Raw genomic sequence first — 16,537 nt, 5'->3', positions numbered from 1 at the left:
GGATCTACCAAGACCAGCGATGACCTCATCAGGAGTCCTAGCCTATAGGAGTCATTTCAGGTCCTTCAGCATGCTGCGGTTTTTGAAAACTGCAGAGCCAAAAAACACCAATGAAGAGTGACAAAAAGCCAAAGAAAAATAACTCCAGATGGGTTTGGAGGTTCATATTTCCCTGTTGACTCCCAGCTATCTGGCCGCTGTCTTTTTCCCACAAAAAAAATATGCTGTGCATCGTTTGAGGGGTTCATGCATAAATAGAAAAAAAAAAAACTATAGTGGACCCTGTCATTCTGGCGTGAGCGCCCCTTCTCCACTGTCATGCTTGGTCCCGGGACTTTCCCGCACGCGTGTCCTGGACGTTTCTAGGGGCAACGCTTGGGCCGTTCTGTCCGGCCATGAGCGCCCCCCGTCTAGTGCCTGTGGTGGCTCCAGTACTCGCTATTCGGGACACGCCCGCATGCGAGTCTCGGGCGTCTCCTCACCTCCTGCTGTCCCCGGTCCTTCTGCTTCTCCGGCGCGCATCCCCTTCCCTTAGGGTGCGCGCGTTGGCGTTGCTGAATTTAAAGGGCCAGTATGCCCATAATTGGTTGCCTCCCCATCATGGTGCCGGATCTTCATGCTTTGTGCCTTAGAGAAAGCGTTATGTTTAGTGTGCCATATTAGTGTTCCTGACCTCCGGCCTGTGACCTGACCTTGCTCTTTTGCCGCCTGCCTCCTGACCTAGTGCCTGAGACCTGACCTTGTGCCTGTGACCAGACGACGCTCCTTTGCGACCTGCCTTCTGAACTGTGCTTTGTCCTGACTACGCTAACCATCTGTGCCAAGTTCTATCTGGGCAACCTGTGTGGACGGATCGTACCAGGGGTAGCGGCCTGGGTGCTGCCTGACGCTGCAAGTCCATCCCACTGTGCGGCTGGCTTTGTTGAAAACCTTAGACTCCGCTGCCTGGTACGGTTCAGCCATTGTTCACACAGGTCAGCGGATCCACAACTCAGCCGTCATGCAAGACCGTTACAGACAATTAGGTTAAACTTAGTATTGCCGACAATAAAGTAAAACTTCTATAAATGTATTGTAGACTACCATGTGGTGACCTTTTCATCCTTTTGATCTTGTTTTCCAGATTGCTAGTACCGTCCTTAATGATGATGACATTGGTGACAGCTGTCACGAAGGCTTCCTAAGCAAGTATGTAATAGTAAAGATATAGAAGTTTTCACTTATCTTTCCTTGTGAATCTTCTCTCTAAGGACTGCACACAGGCATTGTTTTGTGTAGGCACTGTGCTAGCAGTAAATAACTCTCCGTGGTCTTATTTGCTTAAGCACCCTGCGTGTCTTGTATGCTTTTGTATCTTCCTTAAGAACAGGAAGTGATTATATTATTTCATGCAAAATAACTGTTCTCCATTTCTCACGGTATAAATGGTTATATCCAGTGCCTTTCTTTCACTTTTTCATCAATATTGCCTGGATTCTCATTGTGGTGCAGAACAGGAGGTGTCACATTCTAGTGTGGTATGACTGAATGAGCACAGTAGGTGTTGTCATGATGTGGAATCCAACTGCTTTGCAACAACTGGCTTGAGTAGTCATGTAGATAAATGTTCTACATCAATAAAGCTCAATGAAAAGTGTGTGTATTTTCCTGGCATTGTATTGTAGTGTAGTTTAGAAAAGCATATGTCCTGTGGAGGGCTTCCCGCTACTGCTCTTACATTCTCTCCAGTCTCTTACTACTATTTGTACATGGTGACTGCTTGATAAAGGTAAGGCAACATTTTGTCCTTTATCTCTCTATCTAAGATGTAACCAACCAGTATTAGGTCCAGTGGGTTTCATAATTGTCGTCACGGGCAACAGTCTATCAGGGTTATGGCTGCTATCCTGGAACATCTGTCGCGGGGACTGCTCTAACACTGTTACTGATTCTAACCAACATTACGTTTCCCTCGATTTGTATTCTACAAGTCATAGAGATCATAGCCATTGATATATAGGTATATTGCCTCTTATCATGGCTGTTGGTTTAGTTATCCTTTATTGTGTGGACCTACTCAGTACTTAGTGAGTTCATAAACCTGCTTAGGGCCTGTATGCCCTTCTGTTTCTCTTTTCTACACTGACACCCTCCCTGGCATGCTTTTGAGCTCCTGTAGTTTCCTTGATGGTCGTCTGAATGGTCAGAAGGCTTGCTCTGCATGGACAATGGAGCTAGAAAGGTTCCCGTCACAGCTTCACTTATTTTCTGAAAGTACAATCTTTGATGGCTCCATTATAATACCAAGGTGCTTCTTTACTGTTCCGGGTATGCTAGAGCATAGTGCTCCTTACTATATATAGCTGACACTAGCCACGCAGAGCAAAATCTGCCATGCACCAGGAAATATGCTGTGTATCTTCCTATTAGTAGACCTGGCAGTAGACCTATGTGTGTGGTGAGGCTTGGCCCACACGTGATAGTTATGTCCACGTGCTGGCCCCGCCTCCAAACCTTGCTGCACAACACAGGGCTGCTACCGGGTAGCCCTGCATGTCTACTCATAGGAAAATGTGCAGAAGATTTTGTGCAGTGTTAAACGCGCTGCGTATACACTACGTGGGACCGTACCCTTAGGGTAGGTTTACGCAAGTTGGAAAGTCTACAGCATTTCTGTTGCATGGATGGTTATACCCTTAATATGCTACTCAGTATATATACCAGCGTAATGTAGTATGGCATCTGAGCCGTTGTGAACACAGCTTTTGACCACAACAGGTCCCATTGTACATTTATTTTTCCTAAGTAGAACAACAATAGGAGCTCGTAAAAACTTAACAAAATACAACATAGCAAAATGTAAGTCTGCACAGGGATTTTAGTTAGATAAAAATATTGCTGTAAAAATAAGGACAATAATATCTTCTGAGTAAGTTAAATAACATATCGAAAAATATTAAATGAGAAGGAAATTGGCTCATAGGTTGTCATCTGTCTTCTGCAAAAGTTACCTCTCTTCTGTAGACTTTGCTGTCTTGCATACTTTTGTGTCTGCATGTAAACTCAGAAAGGCTCAGAAGTAGTAAAGGGAGTTGCTCTGATGTTCAGCTCCTTCTGTATTTTTTATTTATTTATTTTACTATATTGGCTGTGCATGTTAACCCCTTCCCGCCCTCAGTGGCGTTGCTAGGGTTGGTGTCACCCGGTGCGGTAGAAAATGGTGTCACCCCCATACCTCCCCCCTCCCCCCAGTAAGTTTTTAGCCTGTTGTGACAGACACCACTGTTGTAGCGCATTGTGAGAAATTCCAGTATAATAATCAGATATACCAGTTGCCACAGAATAGGAAAGTGTTTAAAGAAGTTTTCACAATTGAAATATACAGCTCCCAGAATTACTTAAAGGGGTACTCCACTGGAAATCATTTACTTTTATATTAACTGGTGCCAGAAAGTTAAACAGATTTTTAAATTACTTCTATTTAAAATCTTAATACTTACAGTACTTATAAGCTGGCGTATGCTCCACAGGAAGTTGTGTAGTTCTTTCCAATCTGACCACAGTGCTATTTGCTGACACCTCTGTCCATGTCAGGAACTGTCCAGAGCAGGATAGGTTTGCTATGGGGATTTGCTCCTACTATGGACAGTTCTTGACATGGACAGAGGTGTCAGCACAGAGCACTGTGGTAAGACAGAAAAGAAATTAAAAAAGAAAATAACTTCCTGTGAATCGCTTATACAGCAGCTAATAAGTACTGGAAGGATTAAGATTTTTAAATAGAAGTAATTTACAAATCTGTTTAACTTTGTAGCACCAGTTGATTAAAAAAAAATGTTTTCCAGTAGAGTACCCCTTTGAGCAGTGGTGAGGTTATGCTGGGAGTTGTAGTTTCACTGACCATAACTGTAGAACTGACAAGCGACTACAGCTCTGATAGGACATAGTGAGGAGAATGTACAATGATATCAGTGACTACAGGTGACGTCTTCTCTATAGTGAGGAGAATACACAATGATATCAGTGACTACAGGTGATGTCTTCTCTATAGTGAGGAGAATACACAATGATATCAATGACTACAGGTGACGTCTTCTCTATAGTCTTCCCTTATCTAATTCAGATGGTACATACCACAGGGTCCAGCTAAAACTTCTGTCTGTAGAATGTGACGCCCAGACGTCTCCTCACTATGTCAGTGCATTCTCATCCTCTATATGAAAACAAGTATTAATATAAACCTGCCAGACACTATATCCTCTAAATATAATACTACTATACACTATACTCTTTGATTATAAACCTTCCATACACCGTACCCACTGAATATAATAATACCACACACTGTACATTCTGAATATAATACCATCACATACTGTACCCTCTGAATATAAATCTGCCACATACTGTACCCCTGAATATAATACTATCACATACTGTACCCTCTGAATATAATACCAACACATACTGTACACTCTGAATATATTACTACCACCCACTGCGCCCTCTGAATATAATACTTAGAGATGAGCAAACTACAGTAAATTCAACTCGTCACAAACTTCTCGGCTCGGCAGTTGATGGCTTTTCCTGCATAAATTAGTTCAGCTTTCAGGTGCTCCCGTGGGCTGGAAAAGGTGGATATTGTCCTAGGAGAATCTTTCCTATGAATGTATCCACCTTTTCCAGCCCACCGGAGCACCTGAAGGCTGAACTAATTTACGCAGGATAAGTCATCAACTGCTGAGCCGAGAAGTTCGTGACGAATCGAATTTACTGTAAGTTCGCTCATCTCTAATAATACTACCACAAACTGCGCCCTCTGAATATAATACTACCACCCACTGTACCCTCTGAATATAATACTACCACAAACTGCGCCCTCTGAATATAACGTTGCCATACAGTGCACCCTCTGAATATAATACCACAACCGCAGTAACACCCCTCAACATCCGTTAGCTGATGCTATTACCACGGGAGGGGGGTATTGGTGGTGTTACTAGTGGATGATCGGGGTGCTACTACTGGGGGGGGGGGGTGTTGCTGAAGGATGATGAGGGTGCTACTGGCCATTCCCCCTGGCAGTATCACCCCCATCATCCATCGGCAGGATCATCCTCCTGGCAGGAGCACCGCCATCATCCACCATCAGGATCTGCTGATGGAGGTGCTGCTGCTGGGGGGGGGGGGGGGGTAGTTGCTGGCGGATGATGAGGGTGCTACTGCCAGGGGGGGGAGCATTAGGTAGGCAGCAGTTCCCCCACATTAGGTAGGTAGCAGTTTCCCCACTTTAGGTAGCATCTTTTCCCCACATTAGGCAGCATATATTCCCCACATTTGGTACCAGTTTCCCCACATTAGATAGGTACCAGTTACCCCATATTAGGTAGCAATTTCCCCACATTAGGTAGCACATATTCCCCACATTAGGTAGCAGTTTCCCCACATTCGGTAGCACAGACTCCCCACATTAGGTAGCATAGACTCCGCACCTTAGGTAGCATAGACTCCGCACATTAGGTAGCATAGACTCCGCACATTAGGTAGCATAGACTCCCCACATTAGGTAGCATAGACTCCCCACATTAGGTGCATAGACTCCCCACATTAGGCCGCAGGTTCCCCACAATGCGTCAAAGTCTCCCCCCCCCCACACACACACACACACAAAAAAAAACACATACAACACAGAGAGACACACACACAAACACACAATCAGAGAGACACACACTCACAGACAGACACACAGTCACACACACACAGTCACACACACACACACACAGAGTCACACAAACACACAGTCACACACAGAGTCACACACACAAACAAACATAGATAGAGACAGACACACACACACACTCACCCATCCAGCGCAGCGCTCCTTCTCACCGGGCGCAATTCGAGTGACGTAGCTGACGTCCCCCTGCGCGGCCATGCGGTGTGACGTCAGGCCGGCGCAGACGTGTGAGCAGAGGCCGGGCACAGTACTGGTGAAGGTGAGGAGGGGGGGGGGGCGTGATGACGGACGGGCGCACTGAAAGGGGGGGGGTTTGCTAACGGACGGGCGCACCGCACACACAGCACAGGCGGGGGGGGGGGGGGGGCGGGGGTGCTGACGGATGGGAGGCCGGTCGGGCACATAGGGGGGTGTCAGTGTAGCTGGGGAGGGGGTGTGGGTGCTGCGGAGCGTCTTGGTGTCACCCCATTAGGTTGGTGTCACCCGGTGCGGGCCGCACCCCCCGCACCCGGGTCGCAACGCCACTGCCCGCCCTATATGCATACGTCCCAGTTGCTGACAGATCCATATATACATGTCCTAGTGATCTCCTGCACAGTGCGATGCACTGCAGGAGATCACGGGCAGGACCCAGCTGTCAATCGCAGCTGGGCTCTTGAAGCAGCTGCTGAGACCGGTATTGCACCAGTCTCGGCAGGATTAACCACATAGATGCTGTTATCAGTACTGATCATAGCTTCTATAGGATTGACACATGGGGCTCCCCCCTGTTCCCCAATGGCGACCCTGGGATGCGATTGCGTTACTTGTGGGTTGCCATGGCAGCTGGATCGCACAGGATTCATGTCAATGTAGTACTGACAGTTATACTGTGCTACAGTGCAGATGTAATTCAGCATAATAAAACAGGTAAAAATAAAATGTTTTATAGTGAGAGAGTGTCCCCTGTTGCGAATATGCAAACAAGCTCTTTTTACACAATCGAGGTGGTAATAGGAGACAAGAAGGGACAAGGGAGGAATGCTCGCAATTCCAGCTCCTGCCTCCTTTGCGCAAAATAGCTCATTTTGCCTGTTGGCAATGGGGCTTTATCTCACTAATAAGACTACCGATTGGGTAGAGTAAAACATTATTTTACTCATGTTTACCCACACTATATACCTGTGTATGGACTTTAGTGCGAGTGAAGCTGTCATATTCCCTTTTATGTTTTAGAATAACTCAGCCAGACCCCAGACATTATTCCAAGGGAACTATTGGGGTGTGGGTCAAATCTGTGGGGTGATCTGAAGAGGGCTGTGCACAGAAGGTGTCCTTACAATCTGACAGATTTGGTGCACTTTTGCAAGGAAGAGTGAGCAAATTTTGCCACTTCATAGATTCCTACCAAAAAGACTCATTACTCTAATAAAATCAAAAGGTGCTTCAACTAAGTATTATTTTAAGGGTATGCACACTTATTCAACCAGGTGATGGTGTGTGTTTTTGTTTTGTTTGTTTTTTCTTTCCCCATCAAAGATTTCAGGTTGTTTTGCAATTTAATTGTTTACATTATAGGTCACATTTCAAGTGGAAAAAGTTCTAACATAATTTTATCTTTCTAATTTTTTTAACATCACAAGAATCTGGCATTTTAACATTTTAGGGTTTATATCCACTGCAATCCTTTGGTGACATCTGTACATAGAGCAGGCCTAGGAGCTTAGCCTGCTCCATACATGGCAGGTGTCCCTGTTTCCAAATCTCCTTCCTGCACTGTGCATACAAATTATGGAAATTAACCCTGAAAACAGGGATCGGCTTCCAGTTTACTGTCAATCAAGCAGGGAAAGGGATGGAGGGAAAGCAAGACCCTGCCTCTTTTCCTCTTTGTTTGCATTCTGTGGTGCATTTTTATACAATATGGAAACACAGCCAGATTTATGAAAGGTACCATGTGTCCTAACAGCGTCAGCAATTTGTAAAGTGAATTGCAGCTGACAGATTTCCTTTAAGGTATTTGCTGTGACTAGAGAAACATGAAATGGTGTTATTAAATGCATTTCACTGAAGTATATTGGAGTTATTCGAAAATGACTTGTTCCCATGAGTAGCTTCTAAATAAGTTTAGTACATACTATGAGGTTGAAGAAATGTTACTGTACTGTTAAATACCTATCAAACATCTGTTCTTTCATTGACAGTGCCATCAGCTCCCATCTGCAGACTTGCGGCTGCTCGGTGGTGGTGGGAAGCAGTGCAGAAAAAGTAAATAAGGTAATAAACTCAGTCAGGTCCTTTTAGTGCAGCTAACAGCATCCAGGTATAGACAAAGTTCTTCCAGGGGATCAGTTTCAAAGCGTAAATAGAGTTCTATTTCATATCAGAGTTGCAGAGACTGAATACAGCTGTAGTAGTGTATCTCTAGTTATTAGGTACAGAGTTCCTCGTCCCTTGGTACAAATAAGATGGCAAGCTCAGATTTTGCAATTGGGCTCTGCTAAGCTTCTATAGGGTAACTCCCTATCATTATCTAATGGAAGTTTGACTCCTAGACCACCCACTGATGGTACAGCACAATGCCTGGTAGAAAGTAAAAAGGGCTGACTGCTTGAATGACCATACCATTCGGCTATCGACTAAAAAAATAATAATAAAATAAAGCATAGAGGACCTAATTTAAAATGAAAAGTGATTCCAGTAATAGACATTTAGGAGGGTAAAGGTTCATGTTAAAGTAGCTTTTCATAAAGGGCTAATACATCTTAAACTAAACAGCTATATATTTCTCATGTAACATAATGTCGTTCACTATACTCTCGAAACAACATAGCCTAAAATATGAAGCTCAAGATGTTGGTGTCTCAGCTGGAGTCTGCTTGGTATCTACAGTCGAACTGCCCTTTATCCAACCATTCACATGTACTATGACTACAACTAGTGCACTCACAGTGTCTAAGCTACATGAAGTCTTTCATACTATAAAATAAAATTGTAAAGCAACTGCTCTCCTGTAACCCTCTTGCCTCCTCTAAAACTTCTTACTTCTATTCATGTTAGAATCTTCTTGCAAAGCAGTTTAGTGTTAGAGTTTTACAGCATGGGACATGCCTCATGATCAGGGTCAGGAGAAGTTAAAATAATGGAACATTTAATATTGGAACATATGAGTATAAAAACTGTTATATGATAAAAGAATATAAAAAAATTTATATTGCAGCAAAGTCAGAGTTAGCTAATGTTAAAGTCTGCAACCTATACTGGACAAAATAAACATTAAAGAGGCACTCTCATTGTTAAAAACTCATTATAATATGAAATTTCACAATATACACCTGTTAAAAAATTTTTTTAAATTCACCAGAAATTCAAGCTCAAAATAGCTGCCACTAGGGGTCACCTGTCTTTTGGCCAGACAGACTAGTCTAGATTTTACAGCATACTAGTAACATAAAGCATACCAGTATCCAGTATATGAGATTTCTATTGAGTGTATGCAAAACTACAGATAAAGGATGTGTGGACATGCTGGGAGCTGTAGTTTTACAACAGCTGGAGGCAACACTGCTCTAACACAGTTATTTACAAACACTGCAGCTTCATGCATGACAAAGGCCCACTTCCAGGGCCGAAACGCATCACCAGTGTCTTTGTTATCCATGTGCTGAAGTTTTCTGAATAAAAGCATTCCGTTGCCACTTACCTGCGCTGGACATTTTCCTGTTTCACATTACTGCAGCTTCTGTTGTTACTAAACTACAACTCCCAGCATGCTGAAATAGTCAAAGCTTTCTCGGACTCCTGAATGACAAAGAAGTTGATCAGACATTCAGGAGTCTGTGAAAGATGAATGACACACATAGTGACAGCTATGCTGATTAGCATCCAGCTTTACTAGGAAAAGATAAAACAGACAGAAAACGTACTCATAAAAATGCTGTACTTTAATCTAGAAAATCCTTGCACTAATTTTATAAAGATCTATTCTTATATTTATACATTTTATCCTGTTATGAACTCGCCATAATGTCTTAGGAATACTGCAGGCAAGCTCCAAGCATCTTCCTCTGTGTAACAAGTACAGCATGAAACCAGAGAGGAAAGGGTTACAGAGTAGAGAGGACTGATTGGCTGACAGCTCAAGCTCGCTCCCGAGAATCAGAGCAGATGAGTCATCACTGTGAGGGAGACAGACTGACACGCCCCCTTCAGCCTGCACAATGAAAAAGTAACTGAGCAACAGATAAATGCTTATATCTCTGGATATATAGGTCCGAGACACATAAAAATGATATGCACACAATCAGGATTGGGTACTGAGTAACATATCACTTTTTTTTCTTTTTTTGCACTATGACAGGTATGGTTTAAGCTATATTTATTTTTTAAAGCTTTTGTGGTTTTACATTTTAAAGGGGTACTTCGCCCCTAGACATCTTATCCCCTATCCAAAGGATAGGGGATAAGATGTCAGATCGCCACTGGGCAATATAGCAAACAGCACTCAGCACCCACGGCCGTCATGCCCCCTCCCATAGACTTGCATTGAGGAGGCGGGGCGTGACGTCACACGGGGGCGGAGTCGTGACGTTACGATCTTCCATCCCTGTGGTCGGGAGGAATTAGCCAGAGAACCTCCAGCGCTTCCGGAAGCAGTTACAGGTGGGTGCTGCTTGTTATATTGCGGGGGTCCCCAGCGGCGGGACCTCGGCAATCTGACATCTTATCCCCTATCCTTTGCATAGGGGATAAGATGTCTAGGGGTGGAGTACCCCTTTAAAGTATCTATATATATATATATATATATATATATATATATATATGTTAAACTATTAAACATCCTGTTTCTTTTCTTTCCCCCGTTTGATACAGATGGTAAGGACGCTGTGCCTATTTCTTTCTCCCGCAGAGCGTAAATGCTCTCGACTGTGTAGATCTGAGTCATCATTCAAGTATGAATCCGGTCTCTTCGTGCAAGGCCTGCTTAAGGTCAGTCTATACAGCCCAGAACTCTCGAAAGGCTATTGCCTATGGCTTTTCACTTGCTGATACACAGTCTATGATTGTTTAGAGCAGGTTACTTATTTTAGGTGTTGTGTTATGAGCAGGCAACATGTCTGGCTCATGTTGAATGTTTTAAAGCATTTAAGCTGGCCATATACGAGGTAAAGGTCTGCCAATTTTGGACATTTTTACCAAATATAGTTTGTAAGTTATACACAAATAATAATTCACAATGGTAGACTAATATCAGCTATATTGTACTTTTTGCCCATGGTCTGTTAAAAAGTTACACAGTTATTTTGTCTTTTCCTTCATATAAATGATCCCACAAACAATTGATTGGCCGCATAGATTGATAATCTGCCTCAAAACCAAACCATCTGGTTTTGCCTAAAGCAACCAATCACAGCAAATTTGAAAGCTGAGCTGTGATTGGTTGCTATAAGCAAAACCAGGCAATTATAGTTTTAGGCAGATTGATAAATCTGGGCCCTTGTGGCCAGTCAAAGTCCCATGAATATAGAGCATTCAATATTGCTGCAGCCCATGTTTAGGGCAGCAGCCATGTTTTTCTTATAATATACAGATGTAGATGTTACCTCTTTTTTTACAGTTGAAGAATATCAATGGCGTAATGCAATGATCACCATATTTGAAGTATTTCTTTATTTTTTTTTTTGCCGATGCTTGAAATAAAGAAATTCTGCCATAAGAGAAGGAAAATATACTTTTGCTTTGACTTTTCCCTCACGTGTAGGTATCAGATTTAATGCAATAGCCACTACAGATTCATAATGCGTTTTGACAACCTGCAAACTTGTACTTTGTACACTCCCTAAGCTCATTGCATTGCATAAATCATTCTTAAAATGAAAAGGACACCATCACCGGCCCCAGCCCAATTAAATACTATAAGTTTTATTCTGTATAATAACATTACAGTGACAGGCAATTAGTCAAACTCAATGACAGAGGTGCTGTGCTTCATTTTTAGTGTATTGTAGTTGTAGCTTGTAAGTACATAGTTGTAAACAAATGCTTATAATTGTCACACTATTAATTACAGGATGCAACCGGAAGCTTTGTTCTGCCTTTCCGCCAGGTGATGTATGCTCCGTACCCTGCTACACATATTGATGTTGATGTCAACACCGTAAAACAGATGCCCCCTTGCCATGAACATACCTATAATCAGCGTCGATACATGAGGGCAGAACTGGCAGCCTTGTGGAAGGCCACTTCAGATGAAGAAATGGCAGGAGATTCAGTCATACACACAGATGAAAGCTTCACCCCTAACCTGTAAGCGGAGCCAGTGTTACAGTTTCCTTCTGTCAGCTTTTTCTTTAATAGACAAGAGTTCTTGCTGCGCAGACATGTCTTGTCAGAATACTTTGTCTTTTCCTGATGTGTAAAATGCATTTGATAAGTGACATCTTAAGTGTATAAAAGCTAATTTGAAAGTCTTTGCAAATATTGATGGAAAATAGTATTAATAAAGAGATAGAGACTGCAGTTAGCTGCTTAGTTGAGAAGATAAATGGATGGCTACAGCAAGGTTGCTGGCTGTAAGCAAGTGTCTAGTGAAATGATAATTTCATTATATCCGCAGAACATCCAATTCCTTTGTAGTAAAGCAACCATTTTTTCCACCTCACGACTGAGAGAGTTGAATGCATATAGCACGTTTCTGTTCTTAGTTAAATGGGCACTGTCATTTTTTTGCATATGATACAGCAGGTAAAACAAATAAGATTTACAACTTACTCCATCTGCTCAAAAGCACAGACTTTGGTCTCCTACTGGACTGGCAGGAGACCAAACTCCCTGTTTCATACACAGGCAGAGAGCGAGTGCTATTCACTGCCTATAGCCAGACCAGAGGCGTAGCCTGTAGCTTCTGAGCCCCGATGCAAAATCTGCAACAGGACCCCATATTCCAATTACAAAACTAGTCTCTTCTGGGGAAGATGTGCTTTGGGGCCCCCTTAGGCACCAGGGCCCTGGTGCGACTCCTGACTCCTACCTCTATAGCTATGCCCCTGGGCCAGACCGCACTTCCTGAGTGTGGTCTCCTGCCAGGAAATCAAAGACTGTGCTTTTGAGCAGACTGAATGTGGTCTGGACCAGAAGGGAGACCCCTAGTGGGGGGCCATGAAAATGACATAAAAGAATTTTTTTTTACAGGGAGTAAATTACAAATCTTATTTATTTTACCTTCTGTATCATATGCTAAAAAAAATAATTGTAATGATAGTACCCAATTAAATACAGAAAATCCATTCTGAAAACTAAACACAGCGGAAATATAAAACCAGGGCTATTTCCTGTTGTGACATAATGTAATATTGCCGAAACATGGTGAAAACATGGTGTTGCTTTAACCATTTTCTTGCCCAGTGATGTACCTGATACATGTCCTTGCAGAGAAAGCACTCCAGTAACCAGTAATGTTTGTGATGTCTCCTAAAGGCTCTAGCTTAGGTTAGATCACAGCAAGGGCTGATTTGGTTTTAAAATAAAACTAGGATCACAGCCATCCAGACTGTGTTTGAGCATCTAATGAGTAATATATTAGCATATGGGTAATGTATGCCAATGTGTAACATGCATCACAGGCATCCATTAAACAGATACATTATAAATTTTTTAATGTGAGCTGCCAATACTTTTTCAAAGGTTTCAGGTTGCCTGAGGGCTTGTTTTATGAGGGACCAATTATACGTGTAGCAAGGGAAAAAAAATATTATTTGTGAAATTATGTATGCTTAAAATTGTCCTCTTCTGACCACTAGAACTCTTTATTTTTCCATATACAGGGTTGTTTTTTTTTGTTTTTGTCACACTTTATTTTTTAGTCCCCATAGAGGACTATTACATGCAATCTTTTGATTGCATGCACTCCTGAGTCATAGGCATAGCATTGATCCATGTTATCCGTGCTCCTGTTATACAGGCTGCCATGGCTTCCTGTATTCCTGGATCGCAGATTGGATGGCACAGCAGAGGATAAGGGACGTCTGGCCATCATCCTAGCTGGTCGGGACCCCACGGAGGTGTCTAAACCCACCAGCCCCATAAATTTTTCATTTTACATCCCGCTATCAACTTTTAATTGTGGCATCTAAAGGGTTAATGCCTGGCATCGGCACGATTGCTGCTGCCGCCAGGCATTGGTGGTGAGTCTTGGCTGCTTATAGCAGACATTTCTCACAGTCTATGAACTGATTACCCCTTCCTAGAGCATTAAAACGTCCAGAGCATAAATGTACTTCCTGGCGCGTTAACCTATTTCTACCCTTGATGTAATTCTATTAAATCCTAGGGTGGCAAGGGTTTAATAAAAAAAAAAATCTGCAAGCGGAATTTCCACTGTGTTATCCTAGCCTAAAATCAGATTGTTGGCCTCTCCAGTTCTGGTCGTTTTATGAAGATATGTGCATTGACCTAAGTGCCATGTGTGATCTCTGCACTTCGTGAATTTATATTATTAGGAAATTGTTTCAGCTAAGTGCAGATGGTCCAAAAACCCTGAACAGAAAAAAGGGTTAATCCACACTTCATTGACTCGTGTGCATTGTTTTGTTCTAGGAATATTTTCCAAGATATTCTACACAGAGACACATTTGTGAACAACTTTTTGGAACAGGTAGTGTATGCACTTGGAAATATTAAAAGGGATGATGACACATTTGATTGATTTTATTCAGTATAACTATATTGCCTAGTTCAGACTGGTTTTTCTCCTCAAGCGCTTGCTCTTCGTAGCCCCTTTTGTTTAGAAGGATGCTGAAATACCTTAGTCCCTGTTACTTGTTCTCAGCATCTAAATGACTTTTAATGCTGTAGATTTCAATTTATCAATCCATATAATGACGTGATGGGTTTATTAAAAGAATTGTCCACATCCCAGGCAACACCTTTAATAATCATGGAACTGTAGAAAAACTTAAAGTATAGCATCACCAGGTCAGATGCAAGAACAATGTTATTTTATTACGAATTCAACACATTGCGCACAAAGCGGGGAGGATAGCAGAAAGATACCAGAGCTCCAGTATCTTTCTCCTACCCTCCCCGCTTTGTGCACAATGGCCCAGATTTATCAAACTGTGTGAGAGTACAGTTGCATTATTGTTTCTAATAGTCCAAGTAAGAGCACCCTTACAGGACTTTCCATACACTTCTCTCCAGTGCATCACCTAACCAGCTCCTCCGTGCAGTGCCAAGGCTAGTACTCTCTTGAATGCACCTTTTAATGTTCAAGCCACTGTGGCGATCTTTTGTGGGACCATCCTTCTGGATGTTCACCCTACATGTACATCACAACAGGTGAATAATTCCTGCAAACCTCAAAACACGTACAGTATTGCATTTGTACAGCCAGGATTGGAACCATCTGTGATCCCAGTTGCTTAACACCATTTTTTTTATGTAAAAAAAATTAAAAAATTGTTATTGTCGTGTCTGTACTGTAACAACCCACACTAAATCATCACCTGATTTAACTTGCACAGTGAATCCAGTAAAATTAAAAAAAAATTAAGAATCTAGAATTGCTTTTTTGGTACCGATAAATGAATATATAAATTCACATTTTTATATGTACACCGTTTTTTTTTTTTTTTTTTTACATATTAACAATATAACATTCCATATATACTGCAGAATAGAGCATCATAAAAACCTAAACCTGAATAATGGACTTTTTTTGTAGCTTTTGTTTTTTCCAATGAAGTTTTATTTAACCCCAGCCCATTTTGGCCTTAAGGATGCAGAATTTTTTTTTTTTACGTTTTCATTTTTTCCTCCTCGCCTTCAAAAAATCCTAACTCTTTTATATTTTCATCCACAGACTAGTAGGAGGGCTTGTTTTTTGCGCGACCAGTTGTCCGTTGTAATGCCATCACTCACTTTACCATAAAATGTATGGCGCAACCAAAAAAATACTATTTGTGTGGGGAAATTTAAAATGAAAACTGCTAATTTGCTTATTATGCAATGTTTTGTTTTCACGCCGTACAATTTATGGTAAAAATGACATGTGTTCTTTGTTCTTTGGGTCAATACGATTAAAATGATACCCAAGATAACATACTTCTCTATTACTGTTGCGCTTAAAAAAAAAATCACAAACTTTTTAACCAAATTAGTACGTTTAAGATCCCCCTATTTTGAAGACCTATAACTTTTTCATTTTTCTGTATAAGAGGTGGTATGAGGGCTCATTTTTTGCGCCGTGATCTGTACTTTTTATTACCATATTTGCTTATATAAAACTTTTAATCCATTTTTTATGAATTTTTTTGGGAATAAAATGTTATAAAAAAGCAGCTATTTTGGATTTTTTTTTTTACGTTCGCCGTTCACCGTACGGTATCCTTAACATTTTATTTTAATAGTTCAGATATTTACGCACGCGGCGATACCAAATATGCATATAAAATATTTTTTATAACACTTTTTGGGGGTGAAATAGGGAAAATGGGGCAATTTACGTTTTTATTGGGGGAGGGGGTTTTTCAAATTTTTTTTTTACTTTTATTTTTACACTTTAATAGTCCCCATAGGGGACTATTTAAAGCAATCATTCGATTGCTAATCCTGTTCAGTGCTATGTATAGGACATAGCACTGATCAGGGTTATCGGTCATCTTCTGCTCTGGTCTGCGGGAAGGCAGATCAGAGCAGATGACTCCCGGAAGACAGCGGAGGCAGGTGAGGGGACCTCCAGCTGCCATGCTGGATGATCGGATCGCCGCGGCAGCGCTGCGGGCGAGCCGATCATCCAATTAAGTGACCACGATGCTGCAGATGCCGTGATCGGTATTGATC

The 16,537-nt window shown here is 41.9% G+C and overlaps 1 protein-coding gene across 6 annotated transcripts in view; it reads left to right on the top strand.

Annotated features, from left to right (window-relative positions):
* Positions 1–16,537, top strand: part of C9orf72 (C9orf72-SMCR8 complex subunit) — a 42,271-nt gene that overhangs the window by 16,314 nt on the left and 9,420 nt on the right. For all 6 annotated transcript variants that reach the window (XM_056520929.1, XM_056520920.1, XM_056520937.1 and 3 more), the window contains exons 4-8: positions 1,124–1,188; positions 7,903–7,975; positions 10,571–10,687; positions 11,769–12,004; positions 14,294–14,351. In XM_056520929.1, the coding sequence (XP_056376904.1) occupies positions 1,124–1,188; positions 7,903–7,975; positions 10,571–10,687; positions 11,769–12,004; positions 14,294–14,351 (549 nt within the window). The remainder of the gene's footprint in view (positions 1–1,123; positions 1,189–7,902; positions 7,976–10,570; positions 10,688–11,768; positions 12,005–14,293; positions 14,352–16,537) is intronic.

The sequence above is a fragment of the Hyla sarda genome, chromosome 1 (assembly GCF_029499605.1).
Source record: "Hyla sarda isolate aHylSar1 chromosome 1, aHylSar1.hap1, whole genome shotgun sequence".
Taxonomy (NCBI): Eukaryota; Metazoa; Chordata; class Amphibia; order Anura; family Hylidae; genus Hyla; species Hyla sarda.
This window is presented reverse-complemented; position numbering and strand designations above follow the sequence as displayed.